At 34.5% G+C, this 25550-nt stretch overlaps 1 protein-coding gene across 2 annotated transcripts in view; it reads right to left on the reverse strand.

The window, feature by feature from the left end:
* LOC114360764 (alkylglycerol monooxygenase) overlaps nt 1–25550 on the reverse strand; it is a 44307-nt gene that overhangs the window by 7376 nt on the left and 11381 nt on the right. For both annotated transcript variants that reach the window (XM_028315562.1, XM_028315556.1), the window contains exons 2-7: nt 20482–20653; nt 12636–12763; nt 11471–11622; nt 9579–9682; nt 6925–7087; nt 5878–6029 (exon numbers count right to left, since the gene is read on the reverse strand). In XM_028315562.1, coding sequence (XP_028171363.1) covers nt 5878–6029; nt 6925–7087; nt 9579–9682; nt 11471–11622; nt 12636–12763; nt 20482–20640 — 858 coding nt within the window. In that variant the 5' untranslated portion in view covers nt 20641–20653. The remainder of the gene's footprint in view (nt 1–5877; nt 6030–6924; nt 7088–9578; nt 9683–11470; nt 11623–12635; nt 12764–20481; nt 20654–25550) is intronic.

A 25550-nucleotide genomic window follows, 5' to 3' on the forward strand; every position in this document is an offset into this window, starting at 1 on the left:
GTGATTCAACCACTCAAAAGCCTCAATCTATGCTTGAAACTGAACCGAGTTTGTGAGTTCCATTCTGAAATACCCATCCACATAAAAATATACGGGACTTTTCCCACTGCGACAACTCCTGTGTAGCCAGCATATGCAGCTAGACCGCCTATAAAAATCCAAGCAATAAAAGCCAAGTTTGTTCCGAAATTATATGACTTTTTTTAATTTATAACACAAGGTGGAAGAAATATTGCGATCGCTAGAAAGAATGTAGTTAATACCTATGTGCACCGACTGAGTTCTCTTAAGGTGTCATTAGAAGACTGTTATTAAAGGAAATTCCTGTGTGGTATTTTCGCGGTTAAAACCAGATTCAATACATGTTTGTGGAACTGCAAGCGTTTCAGTTTTGTAATTAGTTCAGTTTTGCTGTATAAAAGGATAGCAGGCGACCAAAACTACTTGTTACTAGTTGTTACGTGAATGTAAAAGCTTCGCCCGAAATGTTTTAAAACTAATTTAATTTGGAATGGAAGTGCTAGTGGTATTCCGTTTCGAATAGTGAATTTTGAATTAAATTTAGTCAACTCAAAACAATTTCAGTTTATGTGAATAAAGTTAAAGTTGCTTATTATTATAACTTATCTATGTAATTAATTTAAGTAATATTGCAATATAAAAGAAAAAGGGATAGAAAGAGGAAAGAGTTTAGATTCTATTTATCTTCATTAGATGAAACCTTATTTTACTTTGAATTAAAAACACATTATTTCTTATATTATGTTAATAACTATTTTGCTAGCTATGTAACCGTAGATAGAGACTGCGTAGGGAATAAAATTTTTAAACAAATTATTAGTTATTTGTGAACTATTTGACCAGAAAGTTTCACCCTATGAATGTGAGGCTTTACATAAGCTATAAAATTAATAGTGCAGCGCAAAAAGCGAAAATTCAGCTAAAAGCTTTAAAATGTCGCCCACCAACAAACCGTTTCGAATAATTAACGAGGGCTGTACCGAATCGCTAATTGGAAGCCATTTAGCTGTGGCCGAGGTGTGGATCAAGTTTTATTTGTGTTTGCGTAATTAAATATGCTTTTAAGGGTTGTTAATGACTGGGCAGGGAGTGTGAAATGTTTATTACTTAAAGATTGATGTACCTTCGACTACTAATATTATAAATAGGAGAGTTTTTGAGGATATTATTTTTAAACTATTTTGCCCGCGGCTTCACCCGAGTGGATGTCGGTCTCTCACAAAAAAAAAATATCGCGATTGTGATTCCATCCCCTTTTAAAAAACTACTCTATGTTTTTCCAGAGGTCTTGATAAATACAATTTTATCGAAATCGGTTCAGTAGTATTACCGTGAAAAAGGTAACAGACAGAAATAATATCTTTCTTATTTACAATATTAATATGGTTACCTCGTCTAGTTTTTCGGGACTATTCCCACCTCTCGTTCCCACCGCTGCAACTCCTGTGTAGCCAGGTTCTACAGCTTGACCGCCAATAAAAACCCAACCAGTGACGGTCAAGTTTGTCCCGGGGGAAAGTTGAAACTGTCATTGGACCCGCAACGAAATTAATCAGAAGTAACATAGAAATCAAGTGGCAGTGGGCGGGGCACATAGCTCGTAGAGACGATGGCCGTTGGGGCAGAAAAGTTCTCGAGTGGCGACCACGGGCTGGAAGACGTAGCGTGGGCACGCCTCCTACTAGGTGGACCGACGATCTGATAAAGGTCGCGGGAAGAGCCTGGATGCGGGCAGCGCAGGACCGTGCATTGTGGAAAACCTTGGAGGAGGCCTTTGTCCAGCAGTGGACGTCATTTGGCTGAAACGAACGAACGAACGAACATAGGAGAAGTGCGAAGGTTACCTCGTCTAGTAGCTAAAAATAAAATATCGATGACTAATATAAAATATAAGTTTCCCGACTCGAACCCGCGACCTCTGTTCCATATCTATTCCAGACGGCCGTCAAATGTGTTTACCTGTTATCCTAACTTGGTGATAAATGACTTTAGTTTTAAACAAACAAATCAAATTCAAGCAGTACTGATCGATTTTGAAATTGCAAAAGTTATACGTCATGTTGGTCACGATAGAGTTGTCGAAATAAACTCAATGTAAATAAAAAAAATCAGAGACCGTCAAAGGAATGTTTGCAGTTTTGGTACAAAATGAAGTTGATTACAAGTTGATAAAGCTCAATATTTAACAAAGATGGATTAAAACTTTATTGTACACCACACAAAACAAGAAATGTATGAAATAGAAAAAAGTGGTACAATTTAGGCGGTGTTTTCTTAAAAACTTAAATGTGTAATGTTATTTTTTTTTTAATTTAAAAAGCATTAAAAATGACAATCATCATCATCATCACAGGACGTTCACTGCTGAACATGGCCTCCCCTGAAAATTTCAATATCTACCCATTGGATAATAAAATTAATATTCAAACAAGACTTCACGTCATATGCTTGTAAAAATCACATCCAATAGTTTTTATTGTACCACAAAAGATAATTTTTATTCGTAAAAACAAAAACCAAAGTCAGCAAATGATGTCATTAAAATTCACCTTCCTACTTTGTCGGAATTACAGTCAAAATGCCAGAGAGGTACAATGGATGTAGGACAATAAAGAGGTAATTACACTCATTAGTACCTCATTACTTTTAATGATGTGCTTTACCCTTTGTTCTAAGCTTTTTAATGTAGCAGTTAATATCTTATATGGCAACATAAGAGCGTATCTAACAGCTGAATAAATTCGCAAAATAATAGTAGAAGGATTTCAGGAAAGTCGTATTGTGGTGGAATTTCATATTATTATTTCATATATTATTCAAATATTCTGAAGTTACTCGCATTTCATTCTTCGAAATAAATCTCGTTCCTAGAACACAGACAAAAGTCGCTCGAAGAAAAGCTTGGGAAAATATTCGAAAAGCTTTTGCTCAAAGTCGATTCAAACTTAATTGCAAACTCAATCATAAATGATTTTATGTGTTGTAATTTAGAGAATCATAATGCAGGTCTAAAAGCACGTCAGTAGGCCTAAGATGCGCGCCGTGATAACTTTTATCGACGTCAAAATGTATGGGCAAAATCGATAAAACGGCGTGCTAACCGCTTATCGCGGCGCGCATCTTAAGCCTACAGGTTAAATGTTCCAATAACATAATATTTTGGTATAATAAATAACGTATAAGGCATGATCTGCATTCTCATATACAGTGTGAGTCACGTTAAAGTGTACATATGAAAATAGATGAAACTAGACCTATTTTTATCGACAAAAAAGAGGTCAAAAATTTTTTGAGATTTTTTTTTAATTTTTTATCGAATTTTTTTTCTTCCAATTACTTATTGTAAAGAAAACGTAACAACTTTTAAACTAAGCGGTATATCCTGATAAAATAAAAACAGTAATAATGCTAAATAACAGGCGATACTAAAAAAATACATAAAATACACAAAAAAGGCTAACAAATAATAAAAAAAATATACTTTTTGAAAAAAATCTGCTTAAAAGGTTATAGGGGCATTTTTTGGAGAAAGGATAGTGCCAGGGTCTGGACCAAGTGCTGCCCAGAATCAACCCATAGTGCATTTTGTTCCTCAGGCCAATACTAATGTGTAAACCGAAGCGCACTGCAATCTATCCCTGGAGTTATGAGAAAAAAAGAGTTTTGTTTTGAAATATTTACATACAAAATATCATCGATATATACGTACTACGCATAAGATTTCGTGATTTTGGCATTAAATAACACTCGCTATGTTGAATTTACCCATACTGCATCCGTACACCTTACTTTAGTGCGTCTTAGACATTCTTTTTTAAGCGATCTAGCGCTGTTGCAATAGTTTGGTTAGTTGACAGAAATCATTATAATTTCCAAAATGAAGCAAGAAGTTTTAGTTCTCTATCCTTGCGTAAAATCAATTTATTGGTGTATTACAATCGATTATTGAAGTTATTGTAAGCTAAAACTTCTTAATTCGACTTCTTAAATTAATTTCTCAACTAACCAAACTACTGCAACAGCGCTTGATCGCTTATAAATAATGTCGAAGTCGTACTAAATTAAGGTGTACGGATGCAATATGGTTAAGTTCAACATAGCGAGTGTTATTTAATGCTAAAATCGCGAAATCTTATGCGTAGTAGGTATACATCGATGATATTTTGTATGTAAATAATTCCAAACAAAACTCTTTTTTTCTCTTAACTCCAGGGATAGATTTCAGTGCGCTCCGGTTTACAAATTAGTATTGGCCTGAGGAACAAAATGCACTATAGTTTCATTCTGGGCAGCACTTGGTCCAACTTCCATACATGGATTGGCACTGTCCTTTATCAAATAACCAAAAAAATACGAATTTTTAAGCAGATTTTTTTCAAAAAGTCTCATTTTTTATTATTTGTTGGCATTATCTGGGTATTTTATGTATTTTTTCAGTATCGCCTGTTATTTAGCATTATTACTGTTTTTATTTTATCAGAATATACAGCTTAGTTTAAAAGTTATTACGTTTTCTTTACAATAAGTAATTGGAAGAAAAAAAATTCTATAAAAAATTAAAAAAAAAAAACTCAAAAAATATTTGACCTCTTTTTTGTCGATAAAAATAGGTCTAATTTTATCTATTTTCATATGTACACTTTAACGTGACACACTGTATGATTGTGTTTGTCTAATATCTATAGACTTTCCTGTAAAGCTTTTTGTTTTCAATACATATGTAGTTACCTACTATAATCTACATAAGTATATCAGTAGTAATGGAGAAACAGCAGATTTTGTTACTTTATTTGTGCATATATTATGTGCAATTGTGCAGGATGTTATTAAGCATTATGTTATTCACTTTTTGAAACGTTCTATTTTAACCAAAATAGAGTAACACGGGTTTTAACGCGACATATTATGTAACTCATATAAAAATGTCGCGTTGAGACCCATGTTTCTCTATTTTGGTTGAAATGGAACGCGAAAGTTTAAAATCAGGTTTTATTTCAAATGGACACGAGCTCTATAAGCACGGGGAAAACTCACAAACAAAAGGGCAGTCCCAATAATATTAGCTATTGTTTAGAAAACCTTCAAAGGTTAAACAGAACAATGAGGACCAATGCTACCCCTTCAATACGAACATCAGAGGATCCCTTGAGAGTGATACAAAGAGAGATTGGTTATAACGGCATTGATCGGAACCCGGTTTTGTTTGCGTTTGGAAAATTCAATTTTCAAAACAACAAACGAAAGTGACACTTGTGTGTAACAAAATAAGGTAGGTGGGTTTTTCAGTAAGGTCATTTTATTGGAAATATGATCATGCTAATTACGGCTTAAAAGGCAACGTGAATTCCATCAGGGATGGGTATTAGTTTTGAATGTCTTTTGTATGGAAATGTGTTGACGTTTCATTTTGAGTGTTATTTTGGTACAGATGAAGAGATATACCTAAACACAAATACATCGATAAAGAAGAAAATATATGTATCTTCTGAAAATATTATGTAGGTTCTGGAATGGAGGCCGGAAAACGCAGCGTGGGACGTCCACCTACAAGGTGGACCGACGACATCATAAAGGTAGCAGGAAAGCGCTGGACGCAGGCCGCTACCAACCGGGTAACATGGAAAGCATTGGGGGAGGCCTATGTTCAGCAGTGGACGTCCTATGGCTGAGATGATGATGATGATGACTGTCGTGGATCATGTACCGCTTAGCATGCTCAGTTTGACCGAATTTGAACTGAGAACGATCTGAGTTTGACCATTGTTTGACTATAATTTCACTTGTACATAAGTAGTTGAACTCTTGCTCAGTAGGTAAATGCTATTTACTTCTGTAAATATTTGATAAATAGCTTACCTGTAGGTACAGAGGGTTGAACGAAGGCTGGTTATAGATGAGTCCATACACGATCTCCACTTTGTCTGTCTCCGGTCTGAAGGTACCGAAGATCCGGTCCCAGATGATGAGCACTCCACCGTAGTTCACGTCTAAGCAGTACTTGTTGCTGCCTGTTAAAAAAACATTTATTATTTTGATATGAACACGTTGGACGCCACGCGGCTCACCGGTGAGCCTCGAACAATACAATTTCCATTGTGTCTAGCGTCTCGGCGTTCAATGACTTAATAAACAAAGGCATGTGGCATCATTCAATATTCGCATGCTCTAATTAAAACAATTAGGTATCACCTAAAGGAGCTCATCTAAGCGTTATTTAATTAGGGTTTATGTTTACTAATATCCAAATTTTATTTATCAATTAATTAATTTTATTAATATTTTATCATCATCATCAATTTATAAATACCTACAATTAGGTATATTGTATTTTGTGAAATATTTAGACCAATTTTACTGTAACAAAAATTATCATAAATAAGCTTAATATGAATAATTCGAATTCTATTGAGACAAAAAGTTTGATCAAACCAGAGACGCTCCTTTAATCTGTCTGGTGTTCCCTTTTTTCCATTATCGGCGTGATTAGATTCGCATTTTTGCCTTAGAATTTAAGAGGCCTGTAATCCGCCGAAAATTGCCTGCTTCAATATTGAAATTTCGTTCGAGCAGATCCTCTTAATCTTTATTTAATTTGATTAAACTTCTTATGGATCAAAATTAAAAGCGTTACGATATTGCGTTAAAACAATCACAACTGTGACCTTCCCTGAGCTTCACAGATGTTAATGTTCTTAAAATATGAATTTGAGATGCATTTCTGAAATGCATCATATCGCACACCTAGATAAAGGCTAGTGCAACTAAGAATATTGAAAAATCGAGTTTTTGCGACTAGCGGAATCTACATCAAAAACTACGTATTTCACGTAATTTCTGATCCAATAAAAAGAAGTATTTTAAGTTGTACTACTCTTTATCTTAGTTTGTGTTGAAATTATTTACCATGATGTACTCTGTGGTGGCTGGGTGTGTTGAGGATGTACTCCAGAGGGCCCAAGCTCTTGATGGCTTCGGTGTGGATCCAGAACATGTAGAGGTAGCTGAACTGGTGGTGCATCACGAACTGGGCAGGAGGGATGGCCAGCGCCAGGGGCAAGTAGAATATCTGTGAACAATTAAAATAATTTTAGAAATTTCGGTCAGCAAGTTTAGAGAGTTGTTTGGGGTTGAAAGTGGGGCTTTCATAGCTTTATCTTCGTATCTATGTATTAACACGACTAGATGAAAGAAAAAGTAGTATCGAAGCTCTAATTTCTTTCCACCACAGGTAAAGATTACTTATTATTTATTATTAGATTACAAGCAGACAGGCTTTATTCCATTTCATATTGCTCAGCAAAATTCTAAATTATCGATACCATTGAGTACTGAAGCACGCATAATTTGATGGCTCCAATATCGCTAATGTATTCGCCGCCATGACCGCGAGCCGGGAGCGATGCGAGCTGTATCGGAAAACGGTCGTAAACAAACCGAAAAGTTAATTTGCGGAGCGATATTCAAAAGTTTTAGAGCGATATACACATATTACACATTATTGGTATCGAATCGCTTTTGATCAGAATTACCTGAAATATACAGCTTTGCAAAACCTACGTATTGCAACTGCTTATGATGTCACAGTATTTACCTTGATGTGCCGTCGTCCGTACAATCCTACTATCCTTCCTACTTCCTACTAATATTTTAAATGCGAAAGTTTGGATGTCTGGATGTTTGTTACCCTTTCACGCAAAAACAAAATTACTCTCTAACAGTTATTAGATCTAGATAGATTAGTAAATAAATCATCTCAATAAAGATAACGTAGGACAAACGATCGTTACTTTGTCCTAAGAGGGCTATCTTCAGCAATTATGATTACGTAATGACCACTTTAGGATAGATCTCAGAATAAATCGTCAGTTTTGACATATTTCCCATACTGAAACTGTCAATGTGCCAGTTATTATTATTATTCTGTGGTTATACCAGGAGTTATTCTCGGATAAAAGTTTGGTCGAATCAGGCCTTAGCTTATCTCTAATTATTGATGAAATTGTGGCATGTTTGTTGATAAAATGCTAAACACCCATTCGGATGCTGAATATTTTCAGTTGTTTTGTAATTGCAATTTCAAGATTTTAAGTTACTTAATTTGTGAATATTTTGCTCATGAAAAATATTTTTTATTCAGCAAGTTTTACCCCGATATAGCTTTCATAGTTCCTATACATCGCTTCCACCTTTCACCCTGATCATAATCCTAATTTAATTTTGGCACGTCCATGATAATGCCGCCTGACCCTTCTTTGGAAACAATACCAAGTAACCTGCCTCTATAAAGTTATTGAGCAAACTCATCGTATCGGAGCAATAATCTACATATATATATAAAAGAAAGTCGTGTTAGTTACTCCACTTATAACTCAAGAACGGCTGAACCGATTTAGCTGAAAATTGTCAGGGAGGTAGTTTAGAGCCAGGAGAAGGACATAGGATACTTTTTATCCCGTTCGAAATTAAAAAAAATGTCTGCTTATTTATTGCCATTAAGGCGGAACAAAGTTTGCCGGGTCAGCTAGTAATCTATATATATAAAAGAAAGTCGTGTTAGTTACTCCACTTATAACTCAAGAACGGCTGAACCGATTTAGCTGAAAATTGTCAGGGAGGTAGTTTAGAGCCAGGAGAAGGACATAGGATACTTTTTATCCCGTTATTTATTGCCATTAAGGCGGAACAAAGTTCGCCGGGTCAGCTAGTTGATGATAAAATTTAGCGACCTAGTACAGTCAGCCTCAAATAGTTCGTTACACCCAAAGTAGGCAATAAGCTCGCACTCTAAGGTAATCTTATCATCCGGAAGTATTATCTGTCTTATCTGCAGAGGCAGAAAAGTTCTCGAGTGGCGACCACGAGCCGGAAAAGGTAGTGTGGGCAGACCTCCCACTAGGTGGACCGACGATCTGGTTAAAGTCGCGGGAGGTGCCTGGATGCGGGCGGCGCAGGATCGGTCTTTGTGAAAATCCTTGGGGGAGGCTTTTGTCCAGCAGTGGACGTCATTCGGCTGAAACGAACGAACGAAGGTAGTCTTATACATTTTTTGGCCACTTAGGGTGTGTCACGTACTACATATTTTGACACTTTACTGTTCATGGCCTTAAGGTGATCATGCAAAACTGAAGCAAGAACAAACTGATATTATATCGGTGTTATTGGCGTGAGCATTGGCTTACAAACGGCCTTATTTACATTATCTAGCTGTTACTGTTCATTTAATATTGGCTAAATTAGTTGAAGAGCAAAGGGTACATCGTTATAATAATATTTAAAAGACCAAAAAAAGATATTTTATCCTGTTTTCGTTATTCGACACGATAAATACGATCTTACTCTATATTATGTGAACAGCAGATCTGTTATTTAAAAGCAGTCATAAATTATTTTACTCTATGTAGAGCCTCCCTAAATTGAATAAAACCACTGAATAAACACACAAACATGTAATTATGACCGTTTGTAATAAAGGGGTTTACGCTTTTAATATTACGAGTACAATAGCATTTCATTTCATCCCCTTCGGCAAGTAGCTACAATAATAATGTAATACTCACAAATCCACACCATCCCTGTAGAACCGACTGCCTGATCCCCACCCCCATGTTGAAGTCTTCTGAGGTATGATGCACTTGATGCTGTGCCCATAGGATGTGCACCTCTGAAAGAATAAAAAAAATATTGACCAAAGACTCGTTTAGCGTTCTATCACAGAATAATAATAAGTACTACGTACAGAAGTTTTACTTCGCGAAGGTATTTAAAAAAATGTATGCTCAATGTCATTAACAATATGGTGTAATTTAGCTTGTCTCAAGAGTCAAGCACCATTTTGTTAACAAACGTCAGTGATCGGTACTGCGCCGAAGCTATAGGGCTGACTTCGGTAAAATGATGTGACGTGAGGTGCCAAACTGCAGAAAATGGCGGAGGAAATACATGATTTAGCATGAATTATCATGAATAATATTAACTACTTATTTACCTCTCAGTGTCTTCAGGCAACTTAAAAAAGTACATTCTGTGTTTTTATTATTATTTAGGCAGTCAAATACTGCACAGTATTATTTAGTACACCATTTTCTTTATTTTTTTCCATGATACACAAGAATACGCGTGCGTGAGTCAATGGTCGCTCGTATGTGAGGCCTTGTCGAATAGTAATCCTGTAGGGGGCCATTGTGCGTGTTTTGTTTTCGATGTAAGCTCGCGGAGATGACCAGGCCTGGTTCTATTTACTCGACTGACTTGACTAGTATTTGCGCTCATCCTAATTCACGTATTTTGACAGTCAAGATCTCGCTGACGTTCAGAAGTCGTCCCATCGAAAAACAGTTTTAAATCCGTATTCACAAGAGTCATTTTTATAGAACGATTACTCGTTAGTATCGCAACTCAGCGATTTGTTGTAATTGACGTTTTGTTACGTCATCCCACTGAAAAACAGTTCTAAAACCGTATTCATAAGGGTCATTTCGATAGAACGATTACTCGATAGGATCGCATTCAGCGATTTGTCGTTGAAGTTTTGTTACGTGAATATAAGGCTACAGTTGGCGCCACTGGCTTGTAAGGTCTTATTCAACTAGTGGACATGACAATGCACTGAAAAAATGTTTGGTTACTGCTTACACAACAAAAGTGACCACCGAACACTTTGGTTATGAGGAACAAAATGTTGTGTTTTGTTGTGTAAACAATAACCAAACATTTTTTTCAGTGTGGCTTTGTCTGATGAGCAGCAAACACGATAAGACTAAATTGTATTAATTGCACTTGCCAGTAGGTGTCACTGCCGAAATGCCGAGTGAGGTCCTGTCATTGGCCAGTAATTATTGAGCGTAAAGGTAAACACGGCAGTCCCTATTGATTTGGGGCAATTACGCTTGCCAGGTGTCTTGATAAAGCCAGTATTAATTGCCATGTTCAACAAAGACTTTGTCTTACTGAAGTAAATATTGACAAAACCTTGGATTAAATTTTTAAACACTTAATTCCTAATCATCCTTTTAATTTGGTCGACCAATCCGTCTTTCTGTTTTAAAACTTGACAATCCTACGTGGCTTAAACGAGGCAATTGAAATATTAATGTAAAATATCACCCGGGACGTACCTTTGTCTACCTTTGACGTTAATTTAAGAATAAACGTTTAGAAATACGACCCATGTCAGTGGTTATGATGATGACAATTTAAGTATTTTAGGGTAAAAATATTTGTTTAATATGGAAACAAAAGCATCTTTAAAGCTCTTTAACGTTTGGTTTTATGTAGAAAGGCGTCTTATAATATTTATTTTTACCATTGTTTTGGCATTTTACTAAGAATTTTTGGCAAAAGTACCGTCAGAACATCAGACTGTATATTTCTGTAGGTACCTCAGTATTTAGGTGAATAGGTCTTATCTTTAATAGGACTATTCCTTTATAAACTTTGTTTTGAAACTCACCATGACAAGCTCTATGCATCCAGTAGTAGCAGAAGTCAACCCCAAGGGCCGCCGCGTACCAGGTGAAAGTGTGGTTCCACGGCAGATCCACCAGTCTGAAGTTGGCGTATATCCAAGTGTAAAGGTACGACTCTGCCCCTCTCCATACTAGCCTGTAACAGAACATAAAGTGGAATTAATTTACTGATTGCTGGTATTATTCTTCTGCTGGTTTTAGATTGTAGAAGACGCACACTTGAGGGATGTCCAGCATCCACCCACAGATGGACAGATGACCTCATGAAGGTATCAGGAAGGCGCTGCAAGCCGCTACCAATTGGTCTGGAAATTATCGGAGGGGACCTATGTTCAGCAGTGGACGTCCTAAGGCTGAAATGATGATGATGATGATGATGATACCATATTATGATGATAATGTGTGAGGCCTCTGGATCACAACAATACTGTGGTCCAATGGTTCAATCAATTAGTGAGTAAATTTATCGGCGCTGCCAAGCCTCCAATGGGGCGAGGTATAATCTCAATTGGTTTGAACAGACATGCCTAATTGATTGTAGCATGCGTTTAATCAGTTTATACAACTTCATCAAGCCTGGGCGAAAATGACTCTACCAATAGGTCGAGTGTATAAAATTGCACAAATTCTTAAACATGGCCTATAATTTTCAACTGCTGACCACAGAAAAGTCATTGTACGCACTTTGCGTAAAAGTGCACACTATGAAGGTGCTCAGATTTCACTTGTATGTTTAGTATTAAGCAATACTGTTGAGGATTATCTTCATTTAATACTCGTACTCGTATAGCAAAATTGACAAGCAGTTGTCAAGCGGAAACAAAAAGTTGCTGATCCATTGACGTTTTTTTTTACCCCTGACAAACTTTTTGACAAACTTCGGTCGTCATTGGTTGGGTTTTATCGGGGAATAAGAAAAAAATAAAATACATTTAATTTGGCACATTAAAAACTGCAAGTTACAAAACTTAGCAGTATTGTATAAATTAATTTGGAAATGATGCCAAAAAGGCTTCCACTCAGCATAATGACGCAGTGCGTAGTACCACGACTCTGATTTTCAGTCTGATTAAGCTATAGCTCCCAGCTATAAAGGAGTTTCAGCAGAGGGAAAAATAGTTGGGAAATAGTCCCGTGAGATCTACATACCTTCCGCACTCCTGTAGGATCCCGTGGGATATGCTAGTGATGCCGTCGTTCAGTCTGATCCCTTTCATGCCCTTTAGCCTCAGCACGATGTGTTCCAGGATCATGAATAAGAAGAAGTACGGCCATGACTGGAAATAAAAGAAAATACAGGTGTAACGGCTAGTTAGATAGTTTGCAATGTAAAAATCACTAAAATTTCGATAGGTTTGAAAATTTAGAGCAGTCACTCGACTAGTTAGGTCGTACGATAATGTCCCAACTGAAGGATATTTTCCTCCCATAAAAATATTTATAACAAAAATTAGCGTTAACATTGTGAGGAGTAAGCGATTATTTAGATAACGTTTATTAATGTAAAAGTAAAATTATGCCTACTTAAATTATACTCGTAGATTCTTATGTATGTACGTCATTCAAATACCTAATTACCTACGGACTTGAAGATTACAATGAAATGTAAAAAATAAAATGTGTTCAAGTATTGTTTCGTAACAATAACAATGCCGTGAATAAATTGCAAATAGTGATTTGTATTAGTAATATAAAATACTTAGTAACACAATTAAATACTCAATACAAATGGGAATGAAACATGCCTTGACCTACACGATCGTTTATAAATTATGCTTGAGATAACTACATAGTTACAATATCTTTATTGATAAGGATAATTTATGTAATTGACACAGTGTAAGATTGTAAATAAATCATTAAATAAGTATTTTTTTCACTAATCACACTAATTTAATTGGCTAGTTCGAAATTAAATGGTACGCTTAAAATTGCATTTGAAAATAAAATAATGAACTGAAATTACTTTTTGTCTATTTTTAGAACATTGAAACAAGTTAATATTCTCAAATTAATTTTAAAATGCTTTATAAGGTTTAATAAGCACAAAAAAGTTTCAATTTTAAATTTTCTTTCACCTTTAAAATAATTTTATGAAAAATTCGTGACACTAATCTGACGGGACAAAAACTTTTTTTTTTTTGTACAAATTAAGAAACGATAAACTTTTCGAAAATAAATGTAAACACAAATAATATTTTCGCCCGTCGTATTTCAGAGAATCGAACCCGACCCTTCGCCCCAAAATAAGGCTTTTACGTAATTGGGTCATTTCTTTATCTATTTTACTACGTTTTTTGGAACAAACTTTGTATCCTTTAGAGTTTTCAAGGAATAGAATTGTATTTACATAAAGACCGGTTCAATACATTAGATTTGGTGGAAGTTGGTTGAAAAAGCGTAGTCGAAGGGATGTATTTTTTAATATTGCAATTGGTTTATGGATTCTTTTCAGGGTCCTTACACATACACACGTCCTAATATACAATAAATTAAATAATAAATATCCTTGGGTATTTTACACTGCGCATCTAGTCCCAAACTAAGCAAATCTTGTACTATAGGTACTAGACAAGAAATATAAACAAACTAAAACACTTTTTTTGTAAATACATAAATAATATAGATAGAAAACACCCAGACCAATACAAACAAATATGTTCATGAACACCAATGTTTGTACTGTGCGGGAATCGAACCCACGACCCGTGAAATAGTAATCCGGTACGCGAACCACTACACCAAATGGCCGACAATATGGTGTGTCATAATATAGCTAATAGTGAGATGATATTTTACTCTAATAAACTTATGAGCAGGCGTGAAATTAAGAGTAGTTACTTCACGCCCGCTAACTACAAGTTTAACTCAAGTTACCGGTTACCACGAAACGCAATGCCCTATTTAACACCAACCTGAAAACGTCCCAAGTTACTCATATGTTGCAGTAATTACGAAATATCGTAACCACGGTAACTTGACTATTAGACGTTCACCGCGTAACACGATGAGGTTAAGCTAGCCTGAGGTTTAACCAACCGGTACTCTTGACAAATCAGTTTGGGTTTCTCAGAGAAGCAAATTGGGTATAGTTTAACTGAAAGGGTATCGATTACATGATTTATTAGGGTAGTTTACGCAAGTGAATTTACACCGACAATTAATTAATCCCTCTTTTCACACAATACAGGGTGTTTCTTGTAAGGTGTCAAGCCGAAGGCAGGTGATAGGTGAGGACTAGACCTATCGATTTCACCCCCATGTATGTTTTACGATTTTTCATAGTTTAGAGGTAATCGTTAATTTTGTGATTTTTTCAAATTGTATGACCTAGTAGGCTTTAAATTTTTTTATCTTTTTTTTGGGTCGACTTTTCTCAGATTTCTTTTTTTTGACAGATTCCCTATTAATTGCAGATTTTTGAAAAAAATAATCAACTTCCTATCTTTGATGCAAGATACAAAATTTTTGCTAGAAACATAAAAAATATGCTTTTAGCGGAACATTCTAAAATTTTCAACTTAAAAGTTTAAAAAAAAAAACAAAATTCCATAGGTCCAAAATAATTTTAAAAACTGCGCAGTTTTCTGAACTTTCATAATAACACAAAAAAACATGTACTTAATAGGCCATTATTTTCTGTAATCGCTCCACTAAAGTGGTAAGTCGGAGATTCCGTTACATGTTTTTGACTTTCTTAGGACTAAGTAATGTTTGCAATCCCTTAAGTTTACGTTATGTAGAACACATTTAGAGACAAGGGGCCATCCATAAAGTACGTCACACGAATTTCATGATTTTTTTACCCCGTGCTTGTCACATTTCTGAGACCCCCCCTCCCTAGTGTGACGTCACATGTTTTTCAATTTCACATCGAAAAAATATTAAATTAACAAAAAAATTGCAACAAATAGAAACAATAAAATCACGCGCGAGGTACGGTGCGTTTGGCGGCATTAGATATAGGCCAGTAGAATTAGATCTGAAATAATTCCTACAAAAGATTTTATTGATTTAATGGCTTCATTGGTTGCCCATTAAGACTCTCCTAGGTTTTCGACTTCGACGGAGTTGTGCTTAAGTGGTGGGGGTATTTTTTAGTTTAATTTATATTTCAAATTACGCGATTAGTACCTCTAGATATATTAGATTTTGAAATGTGATGACACAACTTAGGACCCCCCCCACCTCTTGTCACACCATGTCACACTTTGTCGACCCCCTCCCCCCCTCTTTACGTGTGACGTACTTTATGGATGACCCCCAATAACTGAACAGAACATTGTTTTATCCACAACGAGGAAGCTCTTGCCCTTCATCTGGTATACAATAGGGAATATGAAAATATTGATGAACTGCGGACAAAGCTGACTGAAGCACAAAACCAAATTAAAATGAAGAAGAAGGTTTTACGAAGATTTTTTTTGCGTCGTTGTCGAATGTGCATTCAGGTCAACGGCGGACATTATGAACATTTACTTTAAAATAAATCATTACACCCATTTTTGCTCTCTCTCTCTCTCTCTCCACACACACACACACACACACACACACACACACACACAAACTCTTTCCCTTTCTCTCACACTCTAATATGTAGGTAGTTATATCGAATTTAATCGTAAAGTAACAACCACCACTGTGGTCTAGTGGTAAGGCCACCTATTTAGGACAGCCAATTCCTCTGTGGTTTAGGATTCCGAGTGAAGCTCGCTGATCATCCATCAGTTTTCATCAGGTCAGATGAAGGGCAAGAGATTCCTCGTTGTGGATAAAAAAATGTTCTGTTCAGTTATTGTCTTTAAATGTGTTCTAAGTAACGTAAACTTAGAGAATTGCAATCATTAGTTAGTCCTAAGAAAGTCAAAAACATGTAACGGAATCTCCGACTTACCACATTAGTGGAGCGATTACAGAAAATAATGGCCTATTAAGTACATGTTTTTTTGTGTTATTATGAAAGTTCAGAAAACTGCGCAGTTTTTAAAATTATTTTGGACCTATGGAATTTCTTCTTTTTTTTTTAACTTTTAAGTTGAAAATTTTAGAATGTTCCGCTAATAGCATATTTTTTATGTTTCTAGCAAAAATTTTGTATCTTGCATCAAAGATAGGAAGTTGATTATTTTTTTCAAAAATCTGCAATTAATAGGGAATCTGTCAAAAAAAAGAAATCTGAGAAAAGTCGACCCAAAAAAAAGATAAAAAAATTTAAAGCCTACTGGGTCATACAATTTGAAAAAATCACAAAATTGACGATAACTTCTAAACTATGAAAAATCGTAGAACATACATGGGGGTGAAATCGATAGGTCTAGTCCTCACCTATCACCTGCCTTCGGCTTGACACCTTACAAGAAACACCCTGTATAAAATATTACGTCGCTTATGATATAAAGACCACGCTTTTATTTTTATTTACATTAAAAACATATATGTAATTAATTTCCATTTCATTTTAGAAAACGGCAATGAAATTATATTTTCATAAACAAATACACATTCTATTCATATTTCCCAGTACAAAAAATACTTTTCAAACATCCATTTGAAATATAAAAGCTCGGAAGCACCCCTAGGGCGTTTTGTAAAAGCACACTTTACGAATTGAAAAATAAAATTCATTTTTCACAACAGAAAACCATTTTACTTAAATTTTAGGCTAAGTTGCACCATCTTATTTTAACCGCAACATTAACAATAACCGGTGCTTTTTGTATGGAGTTTGATAGATTTTTGATTTTTGTCAAAGTTAAAGTTAGATGGTGCATTCAGCCCTAATGTATCATTTTCTAAAGAACATTCTCAAAGTTTTAAAAGCTTCTATTTCTTGGTAGAGTCTACTTGCCGTTTCTTGACAGTCACGTGTAAGAAACTTGGTAGTTAAATTTGTTATTATACACCAAAGGGAAATAAGAAAAAGCTCTTTGTGAATAAGATACCTATCGCTGGTGATGTTATGTACTTCAAATACCCGTATATTTTTTAATACCTTTTTTTTGTCTTGAATTACAGCAAAGGACTTTTTTAGAAAATATTCATTGAATGTTTTTGTGACCTGTTACAGAGCTAATGTCTATTGTTCACGTAGCGTTTTGTTGGTCTTAGAAAAGCTGTAAGTTCTATAAAACCCCTTAGAAATAAGGCAAAAAGAAGGAAGAATATTTTTAGAAGTTATGCCTCTAGAAACGTGAAACACGGTCGGTAGGTAGTACAAAGGTATTTTATAATCGTCTACTGTTGACTAAATGATTTAATAACTGCAAAAATACTATATAGTTTTTATAGTATGTACTAAAGTATACTTACAGTCGTCGTGGTAGCTAAATCACGAACTACTTAATCACGAATGCACTTAAATAAATGAAAGTTGACAAAGAAGATATTTAAATGAAATTGCATTGTTTTACTATTAACTTCTTTAAAATACCTACACTTTCTAACGGCGCAGTTACACCATGCGGGAAATTGATCTAGATTTAAAGTGTAAAAACACACTTCACTTCGTTTCGCCCATACATCGGTGTGCGTCATACTTCGTCTCGGTCAATTTATCGTGTAGTGTAACTGCGCCATTAGTAAGTGATAAAAATCTTGAAAGTTATCAATCTTGTCTATTTAGATCTACGAGTAACTAACCGATGTCACAATATTATATTAAAAGTCAAGGTTTGATTTGTCAACCATACGTGTGACTTTTATACACTTAGGTATTTACTTTTATAACTGAAATTGAGGTCAAGTTCAAGTCAAAAGAAAAGAAAATGTAATTAATAATTAGGCAACAAACTGAAATGATTTGACCCCTGACCCCTTTTTAAATCTTTAGGCACAATAAGTTACTTATTATACATTTTAGTTCGAAAGGCAAACGATTATAGTAGGTTAGTGTTAAGTATTTTAAAAATAGATGCCAAGAAATGCAGTCCAATAAATAAATATATAAATAAGTACAAAAAATATTTATTTAAATATTTACAGCAATCGTAAGCTTGAATCTACCTAGCTGAGGACCTACTTCAGTTGAAATCGAATTATGAGATTCCTTTTAGTCTAATAAATGTAATAAAGTCTAAAAAATGGTATTTCGTAAAGGTATTATTTAGGCCTAATTGACAAAAAAACTCTAGTTTATTTTTAAGCAGAAAAACATTGCTTACACTTTTTACCGACTTTAAAAAAGTAGGTTATAAATTAGAGCTGTAGGTACTTATGTATGTAACATGATCATAATTGCAGTTTTGTAATACGTTAGTCATAAGTCAATACCGGCTTCTGAACATTAGTGCTGAATTTCATAATCATGTCATATATACAGGGTGGAAACGTTAAGTGATCTCACTCGATTATTTCTAAGCTATACAAGATATCGAAAAACTGATTACTGATTCTGAAAGTGCTTCACAAGCTCTTTCAAACGGTACCAATATTAATTACATAATAAACTGGATCTATCCAAAAATTCAATGATTCCTGCTTCCATACATTTAGTAAAACCAAATAATATTAAAAACTATACAAGATATTCACTAACCAGTTTTTCGATATCTTGTATAGTTTAGAAATAATCGAATGAGATCACTTATCGTTTCCACCCTGTATACAGGGTGTTTCATAAAGAGCGTGATTAAGGAGATGTTATATAAAATAGAAATACTTTAGTAAAAGTATCACCGTTTCAGAGGTAATGAAAAAAAATATGAATAAAGAGTTCATATTTTTTTATAAGCCCAGTTTTGAGTCTATCTTTTGATGTTCTGTGCTGAGCAAATATTTTTCATGATGAATAAGAAGAAAAATAAGAAAAATATCAGCTCATTTGTCAGATAAAGGCTCTTAATTGAGGATAAAAAAAATGAAAAATCGTTTGTATAGAAGATGGCTATCCATAGGCTATCATCATATTTTTTTTTTTTTTATTTATTATTCATTATTGAGCAATTACATATTTGATCCAAATAGCGTCCTAAATCCTTTTTAGGTTTGTCTAGACACTATTGTTCTCTATACAAATAAAAACAAACGTTTTAGTATAAGCATTCATGATTCACCTGTACTCATGATTGTTCTGCCTTGAATCCCTGTATTTATGTTAATTCTGGCATATCGCAAAACCTGCAGATTACAATTAGGGTTTTAGCGATTGAAAAATCCGCCAGATGGCAATACGTAGACGCGAGGTCCAAATGCTGCGTGATTGTTGGATTTTGACATATCTGTCAATGTCATGTCAAAAATAACTATAGTCTTTTTCACGTAAGATGATCCGTATGACACTTCAAGGTTATCCATATTACGCATACTACATATGCAGAATATTTTTGAAAAAATATTCGTATTTTATTAGCAATATAATAAAAAAAAATAACTACCTTGTCTTGAAATATATAGTAAAATCTGAGTCTATTGATTATATTTTAATTAAATACGATGTAAAAATATCATTTATTTCATGTACGCAATGTGTGAAACGGAATAGATTTAGTGCTGGGGTATTTCTTGTATAATAAAATCGATTATTACCGCGGTTCATTAATCGATTGCAGTGAATACTTAGTTATTAAAAACATTACAAATATCAACTATATTTTTCGATTATTGACTATAATAAACGCATTAAAAATAAATTAATGGTTTTTAATTTAAAGAAACAGAACCAGTACTTTTTAGGAATCGTTTTTTTGAACATGAACCATGAAATTTGAATATTATCAATAAAAAATTGTTACAATAATATTTGTAATTGTAAAAAACATGTTTTTTGTTAAATAACACCTGTACAAAATATTTCTATAAAAGTAGGTTTTACTAACTCTTCGAAAAAAATCGATAGATAAATCGCTATGGTTTAGTTATGTGACATCTCTAAATCTTTCAAACTCGAAACGTCATACGGATCATCTTAGGTGAAAAAGACTATAATCATGCAGCATTTGGACCTCGCGTCTACGTATTGCCGCGGATTTTTCAATCGCGAAAGCCCTCATTAGCTTACCTGTCTGAAGAAGTTGGGCACATCTTCTTTCTTCTCGTACAAAGTTTCTTGAGGGTAGTGGATGTAGAACAGCCTGCCTATGCCTTTAAGGTGCTCGCTGACCACATCAGAATACCCGTTGGAGGTTGACGCGTTGGCGAACGAGTAGTCCATCGCCATGGTGACGTCAGATCTGGGGACAAAATAGTAAAACTTTATTGAACACAACTTTAATGCATCCTTTCGACCTGACACTGACTCGAGATATAAAATAATCGAAAGATTAAAATTATTTAAAACATTGAACGCCTTTGGGCTATATTTCACCGGGACACCATGGCGGCGCAACCAGTCGCCGCTACCAACAAAATGTCATAGAATAATTTTAATACTTGACAAAGACAAAATCTATTGCCTGCGGTGGGAATTGAACCCACGACCTTTCATTTACCGCTAGCGTTGAACTTCGAAAGTTTAAAATTAGTTTGAGATATATGTTTTGCAATTAAAATACAGGTAGGAATCAAGAAGAAGAGTCACGCTGCTAAAAATAGCTTCTAGTTATAGTTGTTTGGATCATTTTAAACCATCTCAGCACCTCTTTAGTGTGGGCTGTTCAACTTTAATAATTACTACCGCTTCTCTCCGATATCTTTCTTCAAGAATTTTCCACGTAAACAACCTATTTAATAAATAAACTTTATGTAGTTTATTTAATTAATAAACTGATAAGTAGCATCCAAGCACTCATTTTTGATATCGATAGAGAATACAAAGTAAGTTGTTTTATAAATAAACAAGAGTGTAATTAAAACCGCAGTATTCTAGTAATTAAACCCCGCTAGGTAGAGTTGTAAGAAACTCGAGTATTTTAGTCTTCATTTCGAGACTTGAGTCTATTTTCAAGACTAGGAGTCGTTAGTCACACGAGTCCGAGTCTTTTCGAGTCTTCTGAGTCCTTTCGAGTATTTTACGTTCTTTGCTATTCTATTTATTTCAAACTACAGCTATGGTTTTAGAGGACTCATGCCCGTTTTCACCATCAATCCCTAATTTTTAAGTGACCCATTTGAAAACGAAATTCCTGTTATGTGTTGCCGTAGGGGTCACTTAAAAATTAGGAATTGATGGTGAAAACGGGCATAAGTCTTTGTGTTCTTTTAAAAGGACTTAGTCTTTGAGTTCTTTTTGACAGGTCTCGAGTATTTTACAGAGACTCAAGGATTTAAGCTCTAAGTTTTATTAATAAGACTCGAGTATTAAAAAATAGCTCAAGTTCTAATAAATAAGACTCCAAGACTCGGGTTTCTTACAACACCACCGCTAAGAACCAACTGACGGACAAACAAAAGCTGTCACGATATAAACTTGGAATTGGCAAAGTTGAAAATGCTAAATCCATCTTCGGAGTTTGCGAGCAGGCATTTCATTATGGTGCTAATATTGTTTTAGAGGCGGATCGTATAACTAATTTTAATTTTGTGTTGACAACGAATAAGACTTGTCACACTTTTATTTATTTCTTTACGTAAAACATAGTAATTTAGGGATAACTTAATGCCATTTGTTTGACATTCTCCTCCAGTTAATCTTTTAGGGCCAAACTGAGAAACTTGATACCTTCAAGCCTTTGCATCATGCGCTACGCGAATATCCCTTTTCTTGACAATGATTTTAATAACACTAGGGTAGTTGGTCACATTTTCTAAAGTTAAATAGGTAGCCGAGGAAGACATGTTTTTGAACTTATCTGTGATTTTCGTCATTGTTATATTCGATTTTCTTGTTCCCTAGATCGTACAAAAGTTTCGCTCGTATAAAAAGTGTTACAAATGTGACAGTCGTTTCCGAAGTCGCTACGCCGTTATCTGTATTTGGTTTGGTTTCTTCGCTAGGTGAATGTCACAAATGTTACATTATCTATCCCCTCAATACCATGGGACCCATACCGTCTTTAAATTCACACTTAAGCCTTTGAACTCACTATTATTAAAAACTAAGAAAACAGAGTTTTTTGTCCAATACTTTCTCTTTTACTACTGAAAAATAGAGCAAGTTGATGATCTACTTCAGTTTTGATGTCTTGCAAATAATTGTTTGCACGATTAATATCAAAACGTTTACAAAGGTTTATCATGCGTAATGTTGTGAAATGCCTGCTCTTTAAAATAATCTGGACAGGTCAATGTACTGACGACAACATATCAAGTTAAATACGAGTACTTATTTAGTTATGATAGGTTCAATTTTGCAACAAAATGTGCTGGCGACTGGATTTATTTTGTAGGTTGTGGTTTGGGGCTGACAAAGCTTATTTATTGTAGACAAAAATTTGTTAAGTCGTATAATTTTTTGAGGGGAATTTTTATTAAAAGCCTTTTCAATTAATTTAAATTAAGCACCTCAGATCATTTTTTGTAAGCAACACATTTGAATGAGCCTATTTGTGGGAATGTACGTGAATGGTTGTTACAGACAATAACTTTCATACTTCGATTGCGGTTATGTTTCAGTTTATATGATACGAATGCTTAGTTATGTTATGTAACTCATGGTATATACCTACTCATTTATTGACGATGCTAAACATGAAGTTTACACACTATTTATACATGAACAAGGCAAGTAAGTACCTAACCTCTTCTGAGCTATTAAGTTGTAGAGTACACTTTTATTTCTAATTTTATTGCTATGTGCGCTTTTAATTTTGTATTAAAACAATTAGATATCACTCTAGAGACATATATTATTTAGAATTTGCTAATTCTACATCGCATTTGTTCCAACTCCAACTCCCGGCCTCAGTTTAATCGGCACAATGGGACTAATTGCTGCTCCATTTGGCTTCATTAGTCAGTTTGAATGGCAATCCGAGTTATCGTTAAGGGAACACCACACTAATTTATATCTTTGGATTACAAACCCATTTCAAATTAAGATTTAAAAGATAAACTGATTAAAAATAAACGGTTTTGATGCAGTTGTACACTAGAAAATAAATACCTAGGCTATCTTCGATCAACGATACCACTGAGATCATCGTTTTTATTCATTGGCAGTCTAGGTACTGCTGCAAATAAGTCTACCCTAAGACATAATCGGCCTTTTGGTGTAGTGGTTCGAAACTACTGTGCCGAGAGGTCACGGGTTCGATTCCCGGACAGTACAAACATTTGTGTGCATGAACATATTTTTATATTATTTTGTTTTAAGTAGGGGATGTCCTAAACTAAGTTTCAAAATTGATCACCCGATTCTTGATTAACAACGTGTTTTTTATCACTATCAAATAAGTGCTAGTATTAATAAAGTAGGGTACCTACGTAATATTTGATTTCAGGGGAAACATGTTGGCTATTTAAGTTTTTAATTAATCAGAAGTAAATTATTCGCAAAGAACACAGAATCACAACTTTGTAATATGATCACGTCCGCGTTTTATTTTTAAAACTCCAGCCGTTCTTTAATCTATGGGTTATCATTAAGCATGTACAAAAGAGATGTACAAACAATACAGATTACAATTTGATTAATGAAGAAATGTTTCTTACGAAGAATTTCCTTCCAATAAAAGTTTTAATTAATATTTTGTCAGCAGATCAAATTACACCTTGATTAATTATTGCTAATTGCAAATCTCGTAAAGGACTTTATCAAGATGTAATTTGATATCTTGAAAGCCGTAAACTAATATTGATTTGGAATAGATAAGACATTTTTGATACAACTTTTCGTTTCATTCAGCAGTCTAAAATTGTTATAAATTAATCTATAACTTTTTTGTATCAGTTGATCCCTGCTCTCTAGCTCTCTGAGATTATACAAACTAATCCCAAATAAATAGAAAAAAATATTATAATAATATTGGTAGTAAAAAAATACTGGTTTCAGATACTTATTATGAGCGTCTGTCGCAGTTCAGTTATTCTCAGATTTTCAGGTTGAATTTAGCCTGAAAGTTCTAGCCCAACTATTATTAATAAATTAGTTACAACAATTGAGCGGCAAAGTAGATTAGCTCTAAGAACTATCCTATTTATAGCAAAGGCTGTTTAATATAATACAAGTAGGGTATAATAGAGCAGTAAGTACTAGAGGTTACGTAAGACAGTGTAGTGTAGCACGATTCTAAGTTTCTATGGTATCTTAGTTGTATATGTATAATATTGTTATGTATGTGCGGAAGGAAGCAGTAACTAGCATAATGAGATTACGACCGGCACTGCGATTGACAAGGCAACTGTATTGTTTACGTTATAGTTATTTGATAAATGTGCACATTTAATAGTAAATTATGATTGTAAAGGCCTTTTTGATACGAAGATATTTGATGAAACATGTTAATTGTTTAGAGATGTTCGTTCATTCGTTCGTTTCAGCCGAATGACGTCCACTGATGGACAAAGACCTCCTCCAAGGTTTTCCACAATGAACGGTCCTGCGCTGCCCGCATCCAGGCTCTTCCCGCGACCTTCACCAGATCGTCGGTCCACCTAGTAGGAGAACTGCCCACGCTTTAGAGATGATAATGTAATAAAATAACTCTTCCTATTAAAGTAAAAGTTTGTAAGGATGGATAGATTATACCTAAATCATGTTTATCATATTGGCGTATTGGCCGTAACACTTGGTGCAAATAAGCCAACATGTTGACGTAACTTAGGTTTTCCATAAAAAAAAGTTAACCGATGAAAAATTACCTACGTAAATAGATACTTAGTTATGTGTTAAACAATTTCAATAATGATAATAACAACTATTTATTTATTTTTAATTAAGCCTAAACACTTATCTTGAACAGTTCATTAGGGCATCAAAGCGGTACGAAAACATTAATTGTTTTGTTAAAATCGTGAAGTTGACATATAAATTAAATAGGCAAGTAACATCTTTTACTTGTTGTGCAATAGAAAGAAATCGGTATTGTTAAACCACAAATTGTAAATGTCATTAAATGATAGTTTAAATTGCTTCGGGTCAATGGCTTAGGAAGATTTTTATTATTAATGGCTCTATTAAGTTCGCTAATTGGTTGTCGTTAAATTGTATTTTTATTTTATTTTTTCTTTATTAAGGAAACAAACAGCATG

This window comes from Ostrinia furnacalis, unplaced genomic scaffold (genome assembly GCF_004193835.3).
Source record: "Ostrinia furnacalis isolate ACB-3 unplaced genomic scaffold, ASM419383v2 OfSCF0322, whole genome shotgun sequence".
In the NCBI taxonomy this organism is placed as follows: Eukaryota; Metazoa; Arthropoda; class Insecta; order Lepidoptera; family Crambidae; genus Ostrinia; species Ostrinia furnacalis.